General features: G+C 36.0%; 1 protein-coding gene across 2 annotated transcripts in view; it reads right to left on the bottom strand.

The window, feature by feature from the left end:
* SNTG1 (syntrophin gamma 1) overlaps nt 1-17028 on the bottom strand; it is a 564850-nt gene that overhangs the window by 183510 nt on the left and 364312 nt on the right. For both annotated transcript variants that reach the window (XM_042973560.1, XM_042973561.1), the window contains exon 10: nt 10909-11039. In XM_042973560.1, the coding sequence (XP_042829494.1) occupies nt 10909-11039 (131 nt within the window). The remainder of the gene's footprint in view (nt 1-10908; nt 11040-17028) is intronic.

Genomic DNA, 17028 nt, shown 5'->3' with positions numbered 1-17028 from the left:
TATAACTTATGTGCATATAAATTTACACACATGTCTGATTAACACTGTTAATAGTTCACATTTTGACGCACCGGTGAATCTACCTCATGAAGGCATATGTAGGAAGACGTTAAATTTGTGAGGAGGGAACAGGAGAAAACAGAGACAGAAGGCACTTCAAAGCACAAAGACTGAGAACCACAGACACCGAAATACAGCAGTGTGGAGTGGCTGGATAGCCCACACCCGTGAGGAAGACGGCGGGTCAGCATGAAGAAGCAGGCAGGTTCAGAACAGGAGGGTTATGTATGCAGGGCAGGGGGCTCAGAGTTCCCAGAGGGCAACTACCCGACTTTCTATCGAGGGCTACCAGTATTAAGACTGCTAAAGAGGGATATGATATGGAACTGAAATAAAGTGCTCATCAGAGTGAAAAAGAAAGCAATTAGCTCAAGGGCTTTATAAAGGCATTAGAAAGACTGTGACACTTTTTTAAAAATGGAATTTGAGGAAGAGAGAATCAAAATTACTTCAGAGTTTGGGATCTCACTGGTCGAAGGGTTTCGAGGCACAAGAGAAGGGACAACATTCAGATAGGAGATAGTTCCTCCAAAAGCAAATAGGGACATGTTGAGAGAAACGTGGGCTGTTTGGTTTGGACGAAGTGCATAAGGAGAAGCGACAGGTCACGTAGTTGGCCATAAAGTAAAGCCTGATCATTAAGAGCTTTGCAAAGCATTTCTACCTAATCCTGAAGAGTCAGGGGGAGCCAATGGAAACATTCAAGGATTGGAAGGAAAGCTCCTGTTGGTATAGATCTCTCTGTGGTGGTTAAGAAGATGGGAAAAGATGATAATAAAGCCAAGAGGGATGTAGGAGGGCATTGCAACACTCAGGGTGAACAATGATACGAATCTGCTTCCAGAGAGTGGTTTTCTGTATACCAGGAGAGAGCATTGACTCAGACCATGTTGAAAAGAGGCCATTTACTTGATTTGGTACTTAATTATTGGGGGGGGGGGGGTGGTAAAGGAAAGGAAAAAAAAATTAAAAAGCACTTAAGTTAGTGATTACATCAATCTGTTCTATTTCTTGTTGAGTTCAATTCACATTCACCAAGTTCAGGATTATTTCTGCTCTGGGCATGCTACCTTGGTTGAATGCCTCATCAGAGCTTTTATTGTTCAGGTTCAAAACCTTAACTTTTGGGGGAAATACATGAGGAACTCTCCCAAACCATTTTGTTACCTATTTTCCAAGGTTTAAATAGCCAATTCGTTTCATGATTTGAAACACAATAACTCATCATTACCTAAACAAGCCCTGCAATTTTATGCAACTATGTCGTCCCCTCCCCAGTATTCCTCTTGTCTAAAAAACTCTTCTGTTGTCTCGCTCCATTTATTACCTGCAAAGTTATTGCAAATCACTTAATTCTATGTAACTTCCTGACCTCTAATTTCTGTGTGTAAAATAAAGATAGCAACATTTGTCCCTCATCTCTTGCATTTTTAAGACTTTTTTAAAGAGCAGTTTTAGGTTCACAGCCAAACTTAGGGGAAAGTACAGAGATTTCCCATATATTCCCTGCCCAATATCAACATCCCTCAACTAGATGCTACATTTGCTACAGTTGATGAACCTCGAGTGACACATCATTAGTACCCAAAGTCCATATTTTACATTAGGGTTCACTCTTGGATCTGCATTCTGTGTGTTTGGACAAAGGTATGATGGCATGTATCCATTCATAATAACATCATACAGAGTATTTTCACTGCATTAAATATCCTCTCTGCTCAGCTTCTTAATTTCTCCCCCTATCTGCCTCTCACACCCCTACCCCAGCAACCGTTAGTCTTTTTACTGTCTCCATAGTTTTACGTTTTCTAGGATGTCTGTCATATGGTTGGAATCACACAGCATGTAGGCATTTCAGATTGACTATTTCATTTAGTAATATGCATTTATGGCACTCTCATGTCTTTTCGTGACTTGATAGTCCATTTCCTTTTAGTTCTGAATAATATTCCATTATCAGGAATATATAGCTTATATATCCATCCACCTGAAGGATATCTTGCTTCCAAGTTTTGGAATTATGAATAAGTCTTCTATAAACACCTGTGTGCAGGTTTTTGTATGGACATAAGTTTTGTCTCCAAGAAATATGGAGGAGAAATATGGATATGAAATATCCAAATACCAAGAAATATGATTATTGGATCGCATGGTAAGAGTTATGTTTAGTTTTGTAAGAAACTGCCGGATGACTTCCGAAGCGGCTGGACCATAGTGAGTTCCCACCAGCAGTGAGTGAGTTCCTAGAGTCCCACATCCTCCTTAGCATTTAGTGTTGTCACTGTCTTGGGTTCTGGTCATTTTCATGGGTATGCTGGCATCACATTGTTGTTTGAATTTGCATTTCCCCAATAACATATGATGTGGGGCATCTTTTCATGCCTTTACTTTCCCTTTGCATATTTTCTGTGGTGAGGTGTCTGTTAAGGTTTTTGGCCTATTTTTTTAGCGGGGTTGTTTGTTTTCTTATTGTTGACTTTTAAGAGCTGCATTTTTCTTTCTTCCTCTTTCCTCCCTCCCTCCCTTCCTTCCTTCCTTCTTTCCCTCCTTCCTTCCTTCTCCCTCCCTCCCTCCCTCCCTTCTTTCTTTCTTTCTTTCTTTCTTTCTTCTTCTTTTTCTTTCTTTCTTTCGTTTCTGTGTAACAATCTTTTGTCTTTTGCAAATATTTTCTCCCAGTCCATAGCTTCTCTTCTCATTCTACTGACATTATCTTTTGTAGCCATTAATTACTAATTTTAATGGAGTCTAGCTTATCAATTCTTTCTTTCACAGGCCATGCTTTCAGTGTTGCATTGAAAAATCATCACCGCACCCAAGTTTATCCAGGTTCTTGCCTCCGTTACCTTCTCAAATTTTTGTAGTTTTATACTTTACATTTAGCTCTCTGATCCTTTTGGGGTTGATTTTTAGGAAAGGTATAAGGTCCCTGTCTAGATTCATTATTTTGCATATGGGTGTCCAGTTGTTGCAACACCAGTTGTTGAAAAGACTCTGTTCTCCATTGTGTTGTCTTTGCTTCTTTGTCAACATCGGTTGACTGTGTCCCTTGGAGTCTATATCTGGGCCTTCTGTTCTGTTCCATTGATCTGTCTATTATTTTGCAGTACCACACCATCTGGATTACAACAGATTTCGCTAAGTCTTTAAGTCAGGCAGTATCAGCTGTCTAACCGTTCTTGTTCTTGAATATTGCATCGGCTATTCTGGGCTCTAACTCTTTGAAGAAAAAAAAAAAATCACAAAATAACCTGCTAGGATTTTGACTGAAATTGCATGGAATCGAAAGATCAAGTTAGGAACAATAGGCTTTTGACAATATCAAGATTTCCTATAGATGAACATGGAATATCTCTCCATTGATTTAATTCTCCTTTGATTTTGTTCACCACAGTTTTGTAGTTTTCCTCGTATAGATTCATATACATATAATATATATTATATACGTATATTCATTCATACTTGCTGTTATCACTTACTAGTTACACAAATATTTTGTCGATTCTTTTTTATTTTCTACATAGATTATCATGCCATCTGCAAACAAAGCAGATGTTTTATTTTTTTCTTCCTAATCTATCTTTTCTTTTCTTTTCTTCATTTTAGCAAGCCATTGCTTTTGATAATTTAAGATATGGTTGTCATTCAAGACAGTTACAATGCCAGACATAAATCCTGACATTTTTTGTTCTTTGACTATAATCTTTTCCTTTCCATCACCACTTAATTATCTTATTCTTTTTCATCTTTTTTAACCCTTCTAATTGTATTTGTCCATAAATCCATTCAGCATATATTTGCATTCCTCCCCAGACTGAGTTCTCTGTTCATCCATACCAATTGTGTTTTTCCCAGTCCCAGAAATTCCTGCTGTTTTTGATCTCCAGCTGTTCTACCTTATGAATTACCAGCACTCAATAACTTCAATTTAACTAAATGTAAAGCTTTTTCTTCCTAATGTGTCAGACATCCCTGGAGAAGTTAATAATTTGTGCAAAGGAGTCTCGATGCAATTGGTTTGGTTATCAGGACCCTTAGTACCTCTGATCTACTTTGCTATCTTTCTACGTTCACTGCATTATATACATTGCAGATTCTCTGGCTTATGTAGCAGTCATCTTATTGATCTCACACAACTGGATAATCCTGTTCCTTGTAACATCTCTCCCATAGTTTGTCTTTCTTCAGTTTGTGAATCCTGCCTTTCTTTATGTCATTCCGAAAAGATACTCTTGAGTTCCAACTCTTGAATATATCTGGTACCTTTTGTTAAAATTTTAGGGGTTTAGGAAATATATCTTTTTTTTAAATTTTATCAATCAGAAATCTTTTATCTACACCTAAAACCTACTGGAATATGCTCTTTTAAGGGTTATTGCTTATTCATTTTTTTTCAATTTTCTAGAGATACTCAAGTTCACTGGGACTCTATCTTTCTCTGGTTATAGAAAATGTTAAAATGTAATTGTTAGGTTTGTATCATTGAAGTATCAATAAGTATGTCGTAAACGTGAGAAATGAAATAAGTAGGGAATATACGACAAGATAACTTTCCCTAGGCTGAAAAAACTATGCAAAGTTGGTCCAGAGTCATCCAAAAGAAGTTTTAGCTTTTCCAGAGAGAGAGAGAGAGAGAGAGAGAGAGAGAGAGTTATCTATCATTTAAAAAAAAAACAAAAAAAAAACACCTTATCCATTTTATTTATTTATTTATTTATTTATTTATTATTTTTATTATATTTTTTTCTTTGAGAGAGAGAGAATCCAAAGCAGGCTGCACACTCAGCACAGAACCCGACATGGGGCTCTACCCCATGACCCTGGGATCATGACCTGAGCCAAAATCAAGAGTCAGATACTCACCAGACTAAACCACCCAGGCTCCTCAAGAGAGTTATATGTCTTGAAGAAGTTATTGCACTTTCTCCACTAACCCCACAGGACAATTTTGTAGGAAGAGGTATTAGAAGGGGTTATGGAGCGGACAAGATTGCCAGTTGACACACAAGCTAGACCCAGGCTATTGAAGGCTCCTTACCCCCTGCCCTGTCCTAGGAATGTACGTTCTGCCCACCATTCCCTCAGTGAGAACTGTTCCAGGGATATCACCTTGAGAAAGTAAGGTGTTGTTGAAACCATCTGGATGGTATGCATGACTGAACTCAATTAAAGCCTGCATATCAACTTTAAGATTCTGTTGGGTGGGTGCAGAGATCTATTCATTTTGCAGCCACCCAAGACAAACCTCATAAGTAAGTTCCTTTTCTTATTAAACCTGCCACCCACCAATTTGGAGTGGTCTTCCTCTTTCTTAGGTCTTTCCTTGCCCTTCATGTAAGGGGGCCAGTTTGTAAACCAAGGGTGAGGAAGTGGAGTATATATGAAGATTGTGCTAGACAAAGGGATACTTGTATGGCTCATGGATAGGTGAAATCAAGTAAGATCTTAATGTTAATTATTTTTTGAAAATCATAGGTTGTTCCTGGTTTACATGAAGCACAGTCCTTGTAGACCTGTTGGCCTATCTGTGAAAATGCAAGAGTCAAGCAGTCCAGTCCCACTGGATCCATGTGTCTGGGACCCCATGTAACAGGAGAACAATGGAATAGGAAGGGTAATGATACACCCAAATGGAGCTACTTCACTTCTAGCCTCTCTGGTATTGACTCCTTCTCCTCAGTCAGTAACCATGACTTGACCATGATGTGCCTTGAATTTCATGTCCCTCTTTCCCCCCTCATCATGCTAGCATATCCTTTACACACTGTTTCCCTTTCTTTACTGTCAATATTCTTCTTATAACCAACTAGTTTTCAATCCAGTTCACTCCAGAAATGATTCCAGCCTATGTCACTCCAAAATTAATCAGTTTTGAGTCCTTTCAGTATTTCTTTTCTGTAGTTGGTACAACCAACCACTCTCTTCACCTTAAAACTCTGTTTACAATATATTCTGTTTTTATAGTATTATAGTTAGGCCTTTTCTTCCCACTATTTATCTTTTCTATTTTATGCAATCACCTGTTCCGCTTCCTCCTGAGATCCCCTAAACTATACATTCCTAGAAAGTCCCATCCTTCAATGAGCAATCATGAACTGAGTGTAGACTTGAGCTACATTCATATTTGTCCTTATCATTACAATTCATTTGATAAGACTCTTGCATGGTGAACAAAAGTTCTCACAATCCTCATCCTTGTTCTCTGCTTGGATACTAAACTTCATATATAGATGCCTAAAAAAAATGGCACCAACTCAAATATCCTCACCTCAGAAGAAAAAGGCTGAGCACTCTCAGAAAGGCAAGAGTGATTCTGCTGGAATCCATTTAGAAACCCACTGGAATTTCTAAATGTAACCATGTAAATCGAGAGACTTTATTTCACTACTATTGATTTCCATACTGTTTGAAAAGCATGCAGTAGATGATAGTCCTGCTCAAAAACAGAGAGATGGAATTCTTCCTCATTAAAACGAATTTAATAAGCATTTATTGAGTGCTTTTGAGCCATAAAGCATACTAAACACTGAATGATACATGGAGATAAATACTATTTTTCTAAAATTCAAATATATATAGTACATAATATACATATAAAATTATATACTCAATATATTCAATTTTCTCATATAAGGAAAATTAAGCATAATTAAAAATAGACAAAATTCCCACAACCTCTACTTCCCATTCTAATACCCCAACATTACAATTTTCTGCAACATTATGACACTTCAGAACTGAAATCTGATATATATATTTCTAAATCAGGGTCATTACCATAGATGAACATAAACTGTTCTATCACTGATAAAACCATTGTGACGTTTTAATTCATGCCTACACAGTAGTAGATGACAGTGACACAACTTTGTTGCAATTAAATATGAGAGGTATTTTATCACTGAAGTTAAAATTATGGGCCTTGGCAAAACCAACTTACAAATAACATCCCAGGTTTTGAACCAAGATAAATAATTTCCTATATTTGTCATCATTGGCCAGTAATTTATCCTTTTTTTTTTTTCCTCCTCACTCTTGAAATTGCCACTGGCCTGTGAGCTCCTTCAGGGAAAGAAGCAAACACAACACCTCCTCTTACAGACATTAAATCAATATTTATTGAGTGAATGAATGAACAATAAATTAGCTCTTGAATCTGAATTGCTGTGCAATCCACTCTGAATAGTGCTATGTTTATAACTGCTTATTACTGTAATATTTATTGAGTGTAATTAATTCAATTGCTAAAAGCAGCTGATGTATTGTGGCACCATAAAAATAAAAACGTAGTGAGTCATCTGGACTCATCCAAACAAGTTATTTTTTCTCATAAATTGTTTTAGCTAAGTGATTCCACATCATGTAAATGTATAATTTTTTTAAAGTAAAACAAAACAAAACAAACACATGTATTAAATATATATCATTAATAGAAATATTAAGAGAGTTGTTAAAGCAGAAGAAAAATAAAACCAAAAGAAGAAACAAATAAAAACAGGAAGATTAAAAGTAGGATGCATTTGAAGAGTTACATGAAAATAATAATATAATATCTTGAGTAATTTAAAATACATGTATAATTAAAATCATATCAGAAATATGTCCATCGATAGGAAAGGAAAAAAGGAGTTAAAGTGTTCTAAGTTTTTAACATTTTCTTAAGAAAGAAAAATTAGTAAATGGTATTAAACTCCAATAACCATGCGTGTATGGTACTACAGTCTGAATGTTTGTGTCCTCTGCCTCCCCACGCCCAAACTTTACATGTTGGAATCTTAATGACTAATGTGATGGCAGTGGTAGGTGGAACCTTTGGGAGATGCTTCAGCCATGAGAGTGGAGCTCTCGTGAATGAGATTAGTGTTTTATAAAAGAAGCTTCCAAGAAATCCCTAGCTCCTTCCACTTTGTGTGGACACAGAGAGAAGACGACATATTTGAATGAGGAAGAGGGCCTTCATCATAGAATTCTACCATGATGGTAACTTGATCTTGGATTTCCAGCCTCCAGAACCGTGTGAGAAATAAATTTCTGCTGTTTATAAGTCACCCAGTCTGTGGTATTTTGTTATTGTAGCTTTGATGGACTATGATATATGGTGTAATGTTTAGGCAATAACTAAAACAAACAAAAAAGGATATATATGTGTATACACACACACACACACATACACACAGATATATATGCCAATATTATAGAGGAAACAAAAATAATAAAAAAAATATAATTGTTCCAAAAATGTTTTAAAGATAAAGGGAATAAAATACAGAAACTAGTGTGTTGAGACAAAGAACTCTCTTCTTGAATATAAATAAAACTGTCAAACCTGAACAGTAAAAAAATAAGTTAATTACAATATAGTCAAAGGACAAAAGAAATTTCACCAGAAAGGATTTTGTGGACAAGGAAGCACATGAAAAGAAGTGCAACATCATTAGAACACACAAATTCATGTCGCAAAGATACATTGCTACATACCTATCAGAATGCAAACTAAAAAGATGGCAACAATACCAAATATTGGCAAAGAGGTAGAGAATCTAGATCCTGCATGCAATGCTGGTGGGAATTTAAAATGGTACAGCCATTCTAAAAAACAATGTACCTATTTCTTACCAAACTAAATATACTGTTAGCACACAAGTCAACAATTGAGCTCTTGAGCATTTCCCCAAAGAAACGAAAATGTATGTTCACATAAAAATGTATACACAAATGTTCACAGCATTTTAATTTAGAATAGCCCAAAATTGGAACAACCCAGATATCCTTCAAGGAGTGAATATTTTAAATGTAGTATATCCATACCATGGGATACTATTAGAAATTAACAACAAATGAGCAGTAGAAAAATGCAACAACTTGAAAGAAGTACTAGAGAATGATGCTGAGTAAGAAAATTCAATCCATTAAGTTTACAAAATGTAAGATTCCATTTAGATAATATTCTTAAAATGACATAATAATTGAGGTGAAGAACAGATTAATAAGTTGTCAGAGGTCAGGGACATGCTGGGGGAGGATGAATATGACATGGTTACAGAAAGGTAACAGAAAGGTTCTTACAGTTCTCTTGGAGCAATTCTTGTTTGCGACTATGATGGTGGATAAGAGAATGTGAACGTGAGAACAAATTCTGTAGAATTACACAACACACACACACACACGCACACACACACACACACACACACGTGAATTCTGAATGAGTGGTGGATTTTATCCATTTCCTGAACGTGGTATGGGACTACAGTTTTGCAAGAAGTTACACCATTTGGGAAAATGGGTAAGGGGTAAAGAGAATCTCTATTTCTAACAACTATATGTGAAAATGCAGTTATCTCAAGATAAAGTGTTTAATCATAAAAAGCAAAAAAATGAAAGTGTTGAACAGAAAGCAATACTAAGATGGTAGATATAATCCAACTAGAAGATCAAGGTTGTTATTTTGAATTAAAAAAAAGAAATACAAGAAAAAATATATACAGCTTAGAAAGGACACATTTTGAAGAGTAAGACTAATCAAAGTTGAAAGAAATGGATAAAAGAATATATGATGTAAATATTCGCCAGTAGTTCTTTGGTGTAATTCTTGAAAACAAGAAATAGTTTCAGAGATATAGGATATTTCATAATGATAAAAGGGTGATATATCAAAAAGTCATAAAGTTCTAAATCTATTTATATCAAATAATATAAAATTCAATGTATACAGTAAATATTGACACACTAAAAGAAGAAACACACAGAGCTGCCATCACAGTGGGAGACTGAAATGCTCTCTCTCAATATCTCATTTGAAAGAATGTGTGCTGTCATTTTCTTTAGTGCAGTATCATACATATTTTAACTAGGTCATATTTTTTCATTAAGGGTTCTGATCCTCCGTATCATTAATGGTGTTATCATTAATAGTGTTTTTGTCTGTTTATTGCATGAGATATTGAGAGAGTGCCGACTACATATATTAGCAAAGAAAGTCTGAAAAATTAACGATCAAACCAAAGGTTGCCAAACTATGGCCTATAGATCAAATGTAGCCTGCCACCTTTTTTTATAAATAAAGTTTTATTGGAATCCAGCCATACCCATTCATTTATATAATGTCTGTGGCTGTTTTCATGAAACAAAGGCAGAATTCAATAGTTGTGCCAGAGATATTAAGGCCTTTCACGGCCTAAAATATTTACTATACCACTTGTTACAGAGAAGTTTCTGGACCCCTAGAACATCCAACTCAAGAAACTAGAAGAACAAAAAGTCAAGCCTAAGAACTTATGGAATGAAAGCAATCAAGAAAGAAGCAGAAACTCATTATTTATAATACATACACATAATGAAGAGCTTCAACAAAACCCCAGATTAGGCTTTTGAAAAAATAAATGAATAAAAGTTACAACCCCATGGCAAAAACGACCAAGACAAAAAGAGAGAAAAATATTCAAGAATGAAAAGGACATCAGGTAGGATCTATGCTTATTTAAAAAGATAATAATATGAGAATATTATCAAGTACACGAAGATAAATCTTGCTATCTAAAAGAACTATACAATTTCCTTGAAAAAAATAACATTAAAACTAAGATAAATAAACAAAACCCAATAAAACCATATCTATTAAGGACACTGAATCCATTATAGCAAGTTAGTAGCAGAGTCAGGGCATTAACTGGATGTCTTTTATCATCAGATCCATAAATGTTTGAGTTACACTATTGGGGTTTTTTTTTAGTTCTTCTTGCTACCATTAGAAATGTGCTGCGAATAAAAATCGTAAGCCATATGATGTTAAAAGTTTGGTTGCAGGCCTCTTTTCAGTGAACAGAAAATCAGAACTCACTGGTGTGAACTCACCGACTCAAGTCTGTCCCAGGCACATACTGAGAGAAACGTGAATGAAGCAGTGGGATCAGCCTAAGGTCACACCATCGTTTTTCCCATCTCAAGCCTGGAGATGTTGGCCAGGACGAACATGACAACGTGTCCTGAAAGAATACAAACAATCAGTACTGGTTTTTTCTTTTTTTCTTTTTTTTTTTCATTTCTGTGTTTTGAGTTCCTATGTTATGAACACTTTCCATTTGATGGATCGTTTTTTTCCCCTAAATAATCAAAAGACATTTATAGAATGCCTTAGAAAGGAATCCATATTCATGACCAATAAATTTGTATTTTCAACTTCCTTATTAATGGAACTATATAAGAAAATGAGGAGGGAATAATGGAAATGAAGAATGGCAGGGAAAGCCTATGAAAAAATGGAGTGGGGAGAAGGGAGAAAAAAATAAAAGGGTGACAGAACTGAATTCATTCAGGAATGGAAATATGGGACAAGTTACAAGGAAGTAATGAGTGACAAATATAAGAATAAGTTGTCGTTCATTCAATTACCCAATATTTTCTGAGTATTGGCTAAGCTCTAAACAGTGTTATACATGCTCGTAATTTATCAGTTACTTGTAAATATTTTTGAGTAGAATGAATTTCTTATAAAACAACTTTTAAAAACTACTCAAGGAAATCTCTGTCCAGCGTTTTAACTCCAAGTTTATAAAGTGTTTGTATGTTCTTATATTGTTTTAAAGTGATGTTAAATCAACCACTGCTGGTTTAAAATTACATGTATTTTAAGTTTCATTAAAAGTCTGGGTCTTTTGGGGTTCCTGGGTGGCTCAGTCGGTTGAGCGTCTGACTTCGGCTCAGGTCATGATCTCGCGGTCCGTGAGTTCGAGCCTCACGTCGGGCTCTGACAGCTCAGAGACTGTAGCCTGCTTCAGATTCTGTGTCTCCCTCTCTCTCTGCCCCTCCCCGACTCATGCTCTGTCTCTGTCTGTCTCTCTTTCTCTGTCCTCTCTCTCTGTCAAAAATAAATAAACATTAAACATTTAAAAAAAAAGAAGTTTGGGTCTTTTTCCTTATGTATAGAAGAGACATATATTTGAATAAAATTTGGGCTTTTCACACTTGATGATGATCCACACTTCTTTCATTATTTCAGCTTTACTTTAAAATTTCTTCCTGGCAGCAGTACCTGGAATAATGTTGATATTTAAGTTTGCATGGATTGTAAGGGCCAAGGCATGATCTGATTTCTTTATATTCTATAGATTCTATAATTTTTGAGTGATGCTGTTAGGAAATTCTATTTTAGTCTAGATTTTGAAACTCCATTAGTCTCAATATTATCATTAACATTTTTTTTAAAGATATTATTTTTAAGTAATTTCTACACCCAACAGGGGGCTCAAACCCAGAACTCGGAGATCAAGAGTCCCAGGATCCCCTGACTAAGCCAGTCAGACACCTCTAACATTTTAAGGTATTAATTTCTTCAAAATTGCTTCCACTGTTTTCACTAAAGGTCACATGCTGTTTGGCATTATTATGTTAATGCACCCACTGTGCCAATAAATATCTACTAAATCCTTCCAGTTGTTGAGGACACTGGGTAGGAAGGCAAGGGCAGCCTTGCTAAGACCATCCAGTGAGGGGCTCCCTACTGGTGATTGGTCTCCAAGACACCTAGGTTTTAATGCTTATCTTGTGACTGCAAAGGCACAAACGTAGGTTTCATGTTAATCCTGCTTCTGGCCTTGATGTCTCATGTTATAGATGGTCACCATGTGAAATGAGGTCAGTTAGGTGGCAGTATACAACAGGGTGACAAAGGCTCAGGCTCTGAATCAGAATCAGATCACCTGGGTTCCAAAATGCCAATTTCCCGACTGACGAGTCCTTTAACCGAGGAGCAATTTATTTAAATGATCTGTGTTTTATTGTGCCTATCTCCAACGATAAGCTTATTAAAAGGCTCCTCTTACAAAAGAAAAACCTAAAGCTTTTTTTAGGCCCATTAAATTATTGCTTCCCCACCTTTTCTGCATGAAGACACTCGAAGAAATAATGATCCTGAGTAACATACTAGGGTACGTAGACTAGGTTTCTGTGGTCAGAGCAGACCATAGGGAATGAGAGTGTCCCAGGGTCTACCAATGACTATTAAGCACATATCAGAGTATGTCTGGAACCCACTCACAGGACCCCATGCACATGGGGCTCTCCTGAGAAATTTTACAGTAAATAATTGACCCAAGTCAGCCAGGCTGCAAATGACAGTGCTAGGCAGATCTATTTGGATCTACATCTTTACGATTCTAGGGCCATCACATCTCTCATCGCACAACATTTACCAGTCATACTTGCAAGTGAAACTATGCAAAGAATAATTAGGATTTTTGTCATGATTATTTCACTCTTTGGCTACATGATTCTAGGCAAATTATTTAAAGATGATGGTTCCTCTTCTTTCTTGAAAAGTACAAATAGTTCCCCTCACTTTATATGTTCCTCAAACAAATGACATAGAAACCGTAACAGAACATAATGACTGAAGCGATGGATTATTGAGGACAATGGTGATCACCAACACACGAGTATGGGAAGTTTTACAAATCATGTTTTACATGACTTCATAGTCTTCTATGAACATATGAAATGAAATATTTCAAGTGTGAAAATACGTGTGAAATTTGACACGTCTTTGGTGTAGCACTGCACCTTGATACTTTCATGAACAAAGTTGTCATTGTCACTTTCTTTTATATTGCCTCCTTATAAAAAATATGAAATAAGTCAGTCCCACTTCAGCTACTGAAACTTTCAGTTTTAATTTCATTTTATAGATCTTTTATTTATAATGGAATATACAGTGCTCTTTGAAGATTATTTATCTTTATTTAATTGTGAAAGTTGAATAAAATTTTCTTTCTAGTTTTTTCTTTAACAGTAGTCTTAGGGTTGTTTTTAATTACATATGAGCTAGAACCAACATTTTTTTTAATTTCAAGGATCACAACTACTTTTCAGGAGCTTTGTTCTTCAATGTCAAGAATGTTGTTTCTTAGAATATTAATAATGTGAATGGAAAAGTAATATTTAGATATTCTTTGCTTTAAAGTAGATTCTTTTCCCCAAAGTTAACACATTTTAAAGTATATTGCCATGCAATTGCCACTCAAGAATAGCATCATACCAAAATAGAATCGAATACAGAGCAAAATGCTGATCTGGATTTTGTTAAGGACTTGGCGTAAAAAAATATTCATTAAAGGTATACAGTTATGAAAAACATTTCTCAGAGTTTGGTTAGCTAATTATCTGAATTTAAGTCTTCTGGTGGACACAAAACAAATTCTTTTTTTTTTTTCATATTGGCTGGCAAACCAAAGGACTCTTTTATCCCCTAAAATTGGTGACCTGGGGTCCTTAGAAGGACTAGACTATATTTTTAGTAAGAAGATGGGGTAATGTTAAAATATTTTCCCATATGCTTAAAATGCTGTTTCAGAAAACAAAATTCATGCCTACTTACTCAAAATTTGCTTCAGAGAATAATTAAGGTATAGAAATTAAAACCATGGGTTGCCTCGTCCAGGATAGACTTAAAGATTTAGACACATCAGAGAACTGAATGTTTTCCTTCAGGAGACTATTTATAACGTGCACACATTCTCTGGAAAATATGTCTCATAGTACATACTTCCTTCCCAGTTCTCACTGTTCATTTATTTACTGATGGGTCAGAAGAAAACATGCCTTTGACTGCTCCTAATTTTATAAATCTTTGAGAAGCAATATCCTGTACTCTCCACACCTTATAGAAGAGAAACACAGGATAGCACCCGGCTGGGTAAGTCGGTATGATCTGATCGGGCCTGAACCCTTATTCCATGATAGGCATCAGAACAAAATTTGGTTTGTGGTCCCTCAATGTTTGTTGAGCTCAATTAAGTCCGATATTCAAAGTCTCTAGCAGCCCTTCTCTCTGATATCAGAAGGCTATATCCGTTGTTCTTTTTCTGCTTCTATCATAGTTAATTTTATGCATTTGTCTATAGATCTGAATTTTAAACTTTCTGGGTCAGGAAACACAATTAACTTCTCCCCATGGTACCCAGAAAAGTGTTTCCAAAAAGTAAGTTCTCAGCAAAAATTCATTTAATTGAAACACATTGATTTTTTTTTAATTTAATGCACTCTATGTCAATTTACATATGTCTGGATCTTTATTCTCTAAAATCATGGTAAGTATCATGAATTCGCTTGCACTTAAAGATCTTCAGGGATGTCAACATAATGTCCGACCCTAATGCTAAAAGCAAAACAAAAGGCCTCTTGAAAATGGAAAGATATAATCCCTGTAAGGAAAATTTATGACAATGTTTTTTAATTTTATATAGCTGCGTTTACTTGGAACAGTCATGTTATAGAATTACTGAGTGATTTTCTTGTTTTAATTATGCCTTTCTAAGGGAGGACATAATAGCAAGCAACACCATACAGGCACAGTTCATGAAATCAATTTCATACATGTTTTTATGTATGTCAGTGGGATAAGTTAAAACCTGACTGATTCTTACCTATAGCCCACCCATGGTGACTTCTCTACTTCTAATTATCATAAAGGAATCCAAGGGTACAAGGACAAGAATTAGAATAAAAATATGACTAAACAGCTTCCTCCACTCTGAAGTCAAGGAGCTCTTCCCTCGTGTCTGAGGAGCAGAGCTAAGATGGGGACTTTGGGTCAATGAGATGAGGAGGGAAAGTTCTCAGGAGAAACCTGTGAGGACTGAGGGAAGCAGTGGATGAGACAGGGAGCAACTTCACCAGAGATGGAGACTCCTGAAGAGAGGCCTCATGTTGTAGGCTGCAGCCATCCCCCGGGAGTGGTGATTCCAGATTCCTAGGCAGAGGGTCCTTACAAGAGAGGTCAGCAGTGAATGGGGCAGTTTGGGGGGCAGGTAACCAGCACTCACAGCAGCTGGGGGTAGTAGGTGCACCAGCCCAGTAAAGGGGACTGGAAGGGCATCAGAAGCACCAAGAGCATCTAGATCGTAAGGAAAGAAGGTGAGCGGTTCCAGAGGTAAGACGTGAAGATTTGTTTGGAGACTGGAAGTCAACTAATTGAGAAGTGTGGTAATGGTGGCACAGAATGTATTTATTTATTTACTCATTAGGAAATCAATGTCGAAACTACTCAGATCTTGCCACCTTCTGAAGATCAGTGTTTTAAATGTCATCTATAATGTGACAATTATTTCTCTGGTAACAAAAATAAGAGGAGATCGGATTAAATACACCCAGATGTGCTTGGTTGATGCAGGTAGAGGTAACCCTTGGTCTTGACAAGGGTTCCTCTTTGGGAGCAAAGAAATAATAAAACTATAAAAGGACTCGAGTACCCAAGGCATGCAGGTAAAGATCAGTAGTGATGCAGGGAGGTACAATGAAGGTTGGAGATGCTCAAAAGGAGTAAAATGCCACAATTAGGGCAAGAATTTCAAGTGGAAGACGAATCATCCAAGTCAGAAGCTACAGGTGTTTTATAACCTAATATGCAGAATAGAAAAATAAATTCCTGCTTAATATCTGCTCTGCTGCTCTTCATGTTTGTGATCCCAGCGGAAAGTTCGACTCGCATGTAACCTGAGAAAACTGCTTTGACTTGAAGATGTGTGAACGTTTTGAAGGGTGAAATATAAGGAGTTCAAACATGTTTATTAAAAAACAAAACAAAACAAAAACAAACAAAAAAACTTGCTTGCCCCAAACTACAAGTGGAAAAGGAAATTTAACGTTTTATTAAATGTATATAAAACAAACATGCCAATTTTATCAGTGATTAAATACATGTGTAGTTTAACATTCATTATGTTTTAATATGATGTCAGATCTTTCTCGCTTTGTGTTAATTTCCTGGTATGCCGGCAGATCGTTAAGAAATCTTACCAAAAGGAAAATTAAACAGCTACTTTCAGCTAAATGATTTCAAGGGAAAAATGATAAAAATCATGTCAAATCATTTAGAGCATGAAATTACATATAATATGCACTATGATAAAATGATTACATGATGTTACGTGATCTCACGAAGTTAGTCTCATTAGCTTGCAAAAGGCTTAATGCAGACCT

Source organism: Panthera tigris, chromosome F2 (genome assembly GCF_018350195.1).
Source record: "Panthera tigris isolate Pti1 chromosome F2, P.tigris_Pti1_mat1.1, whole genome shotgun sequence".
NCBI lineage: Eukaryota > Metazoa > Chordata > Mammalia > Carnivora > Felidae > Panthera > Panthera tigris.
Note: the sequence above shows the minus strand (reverse complement) of the source record. Positions and strands in the feature narration are given on the sequence as shown.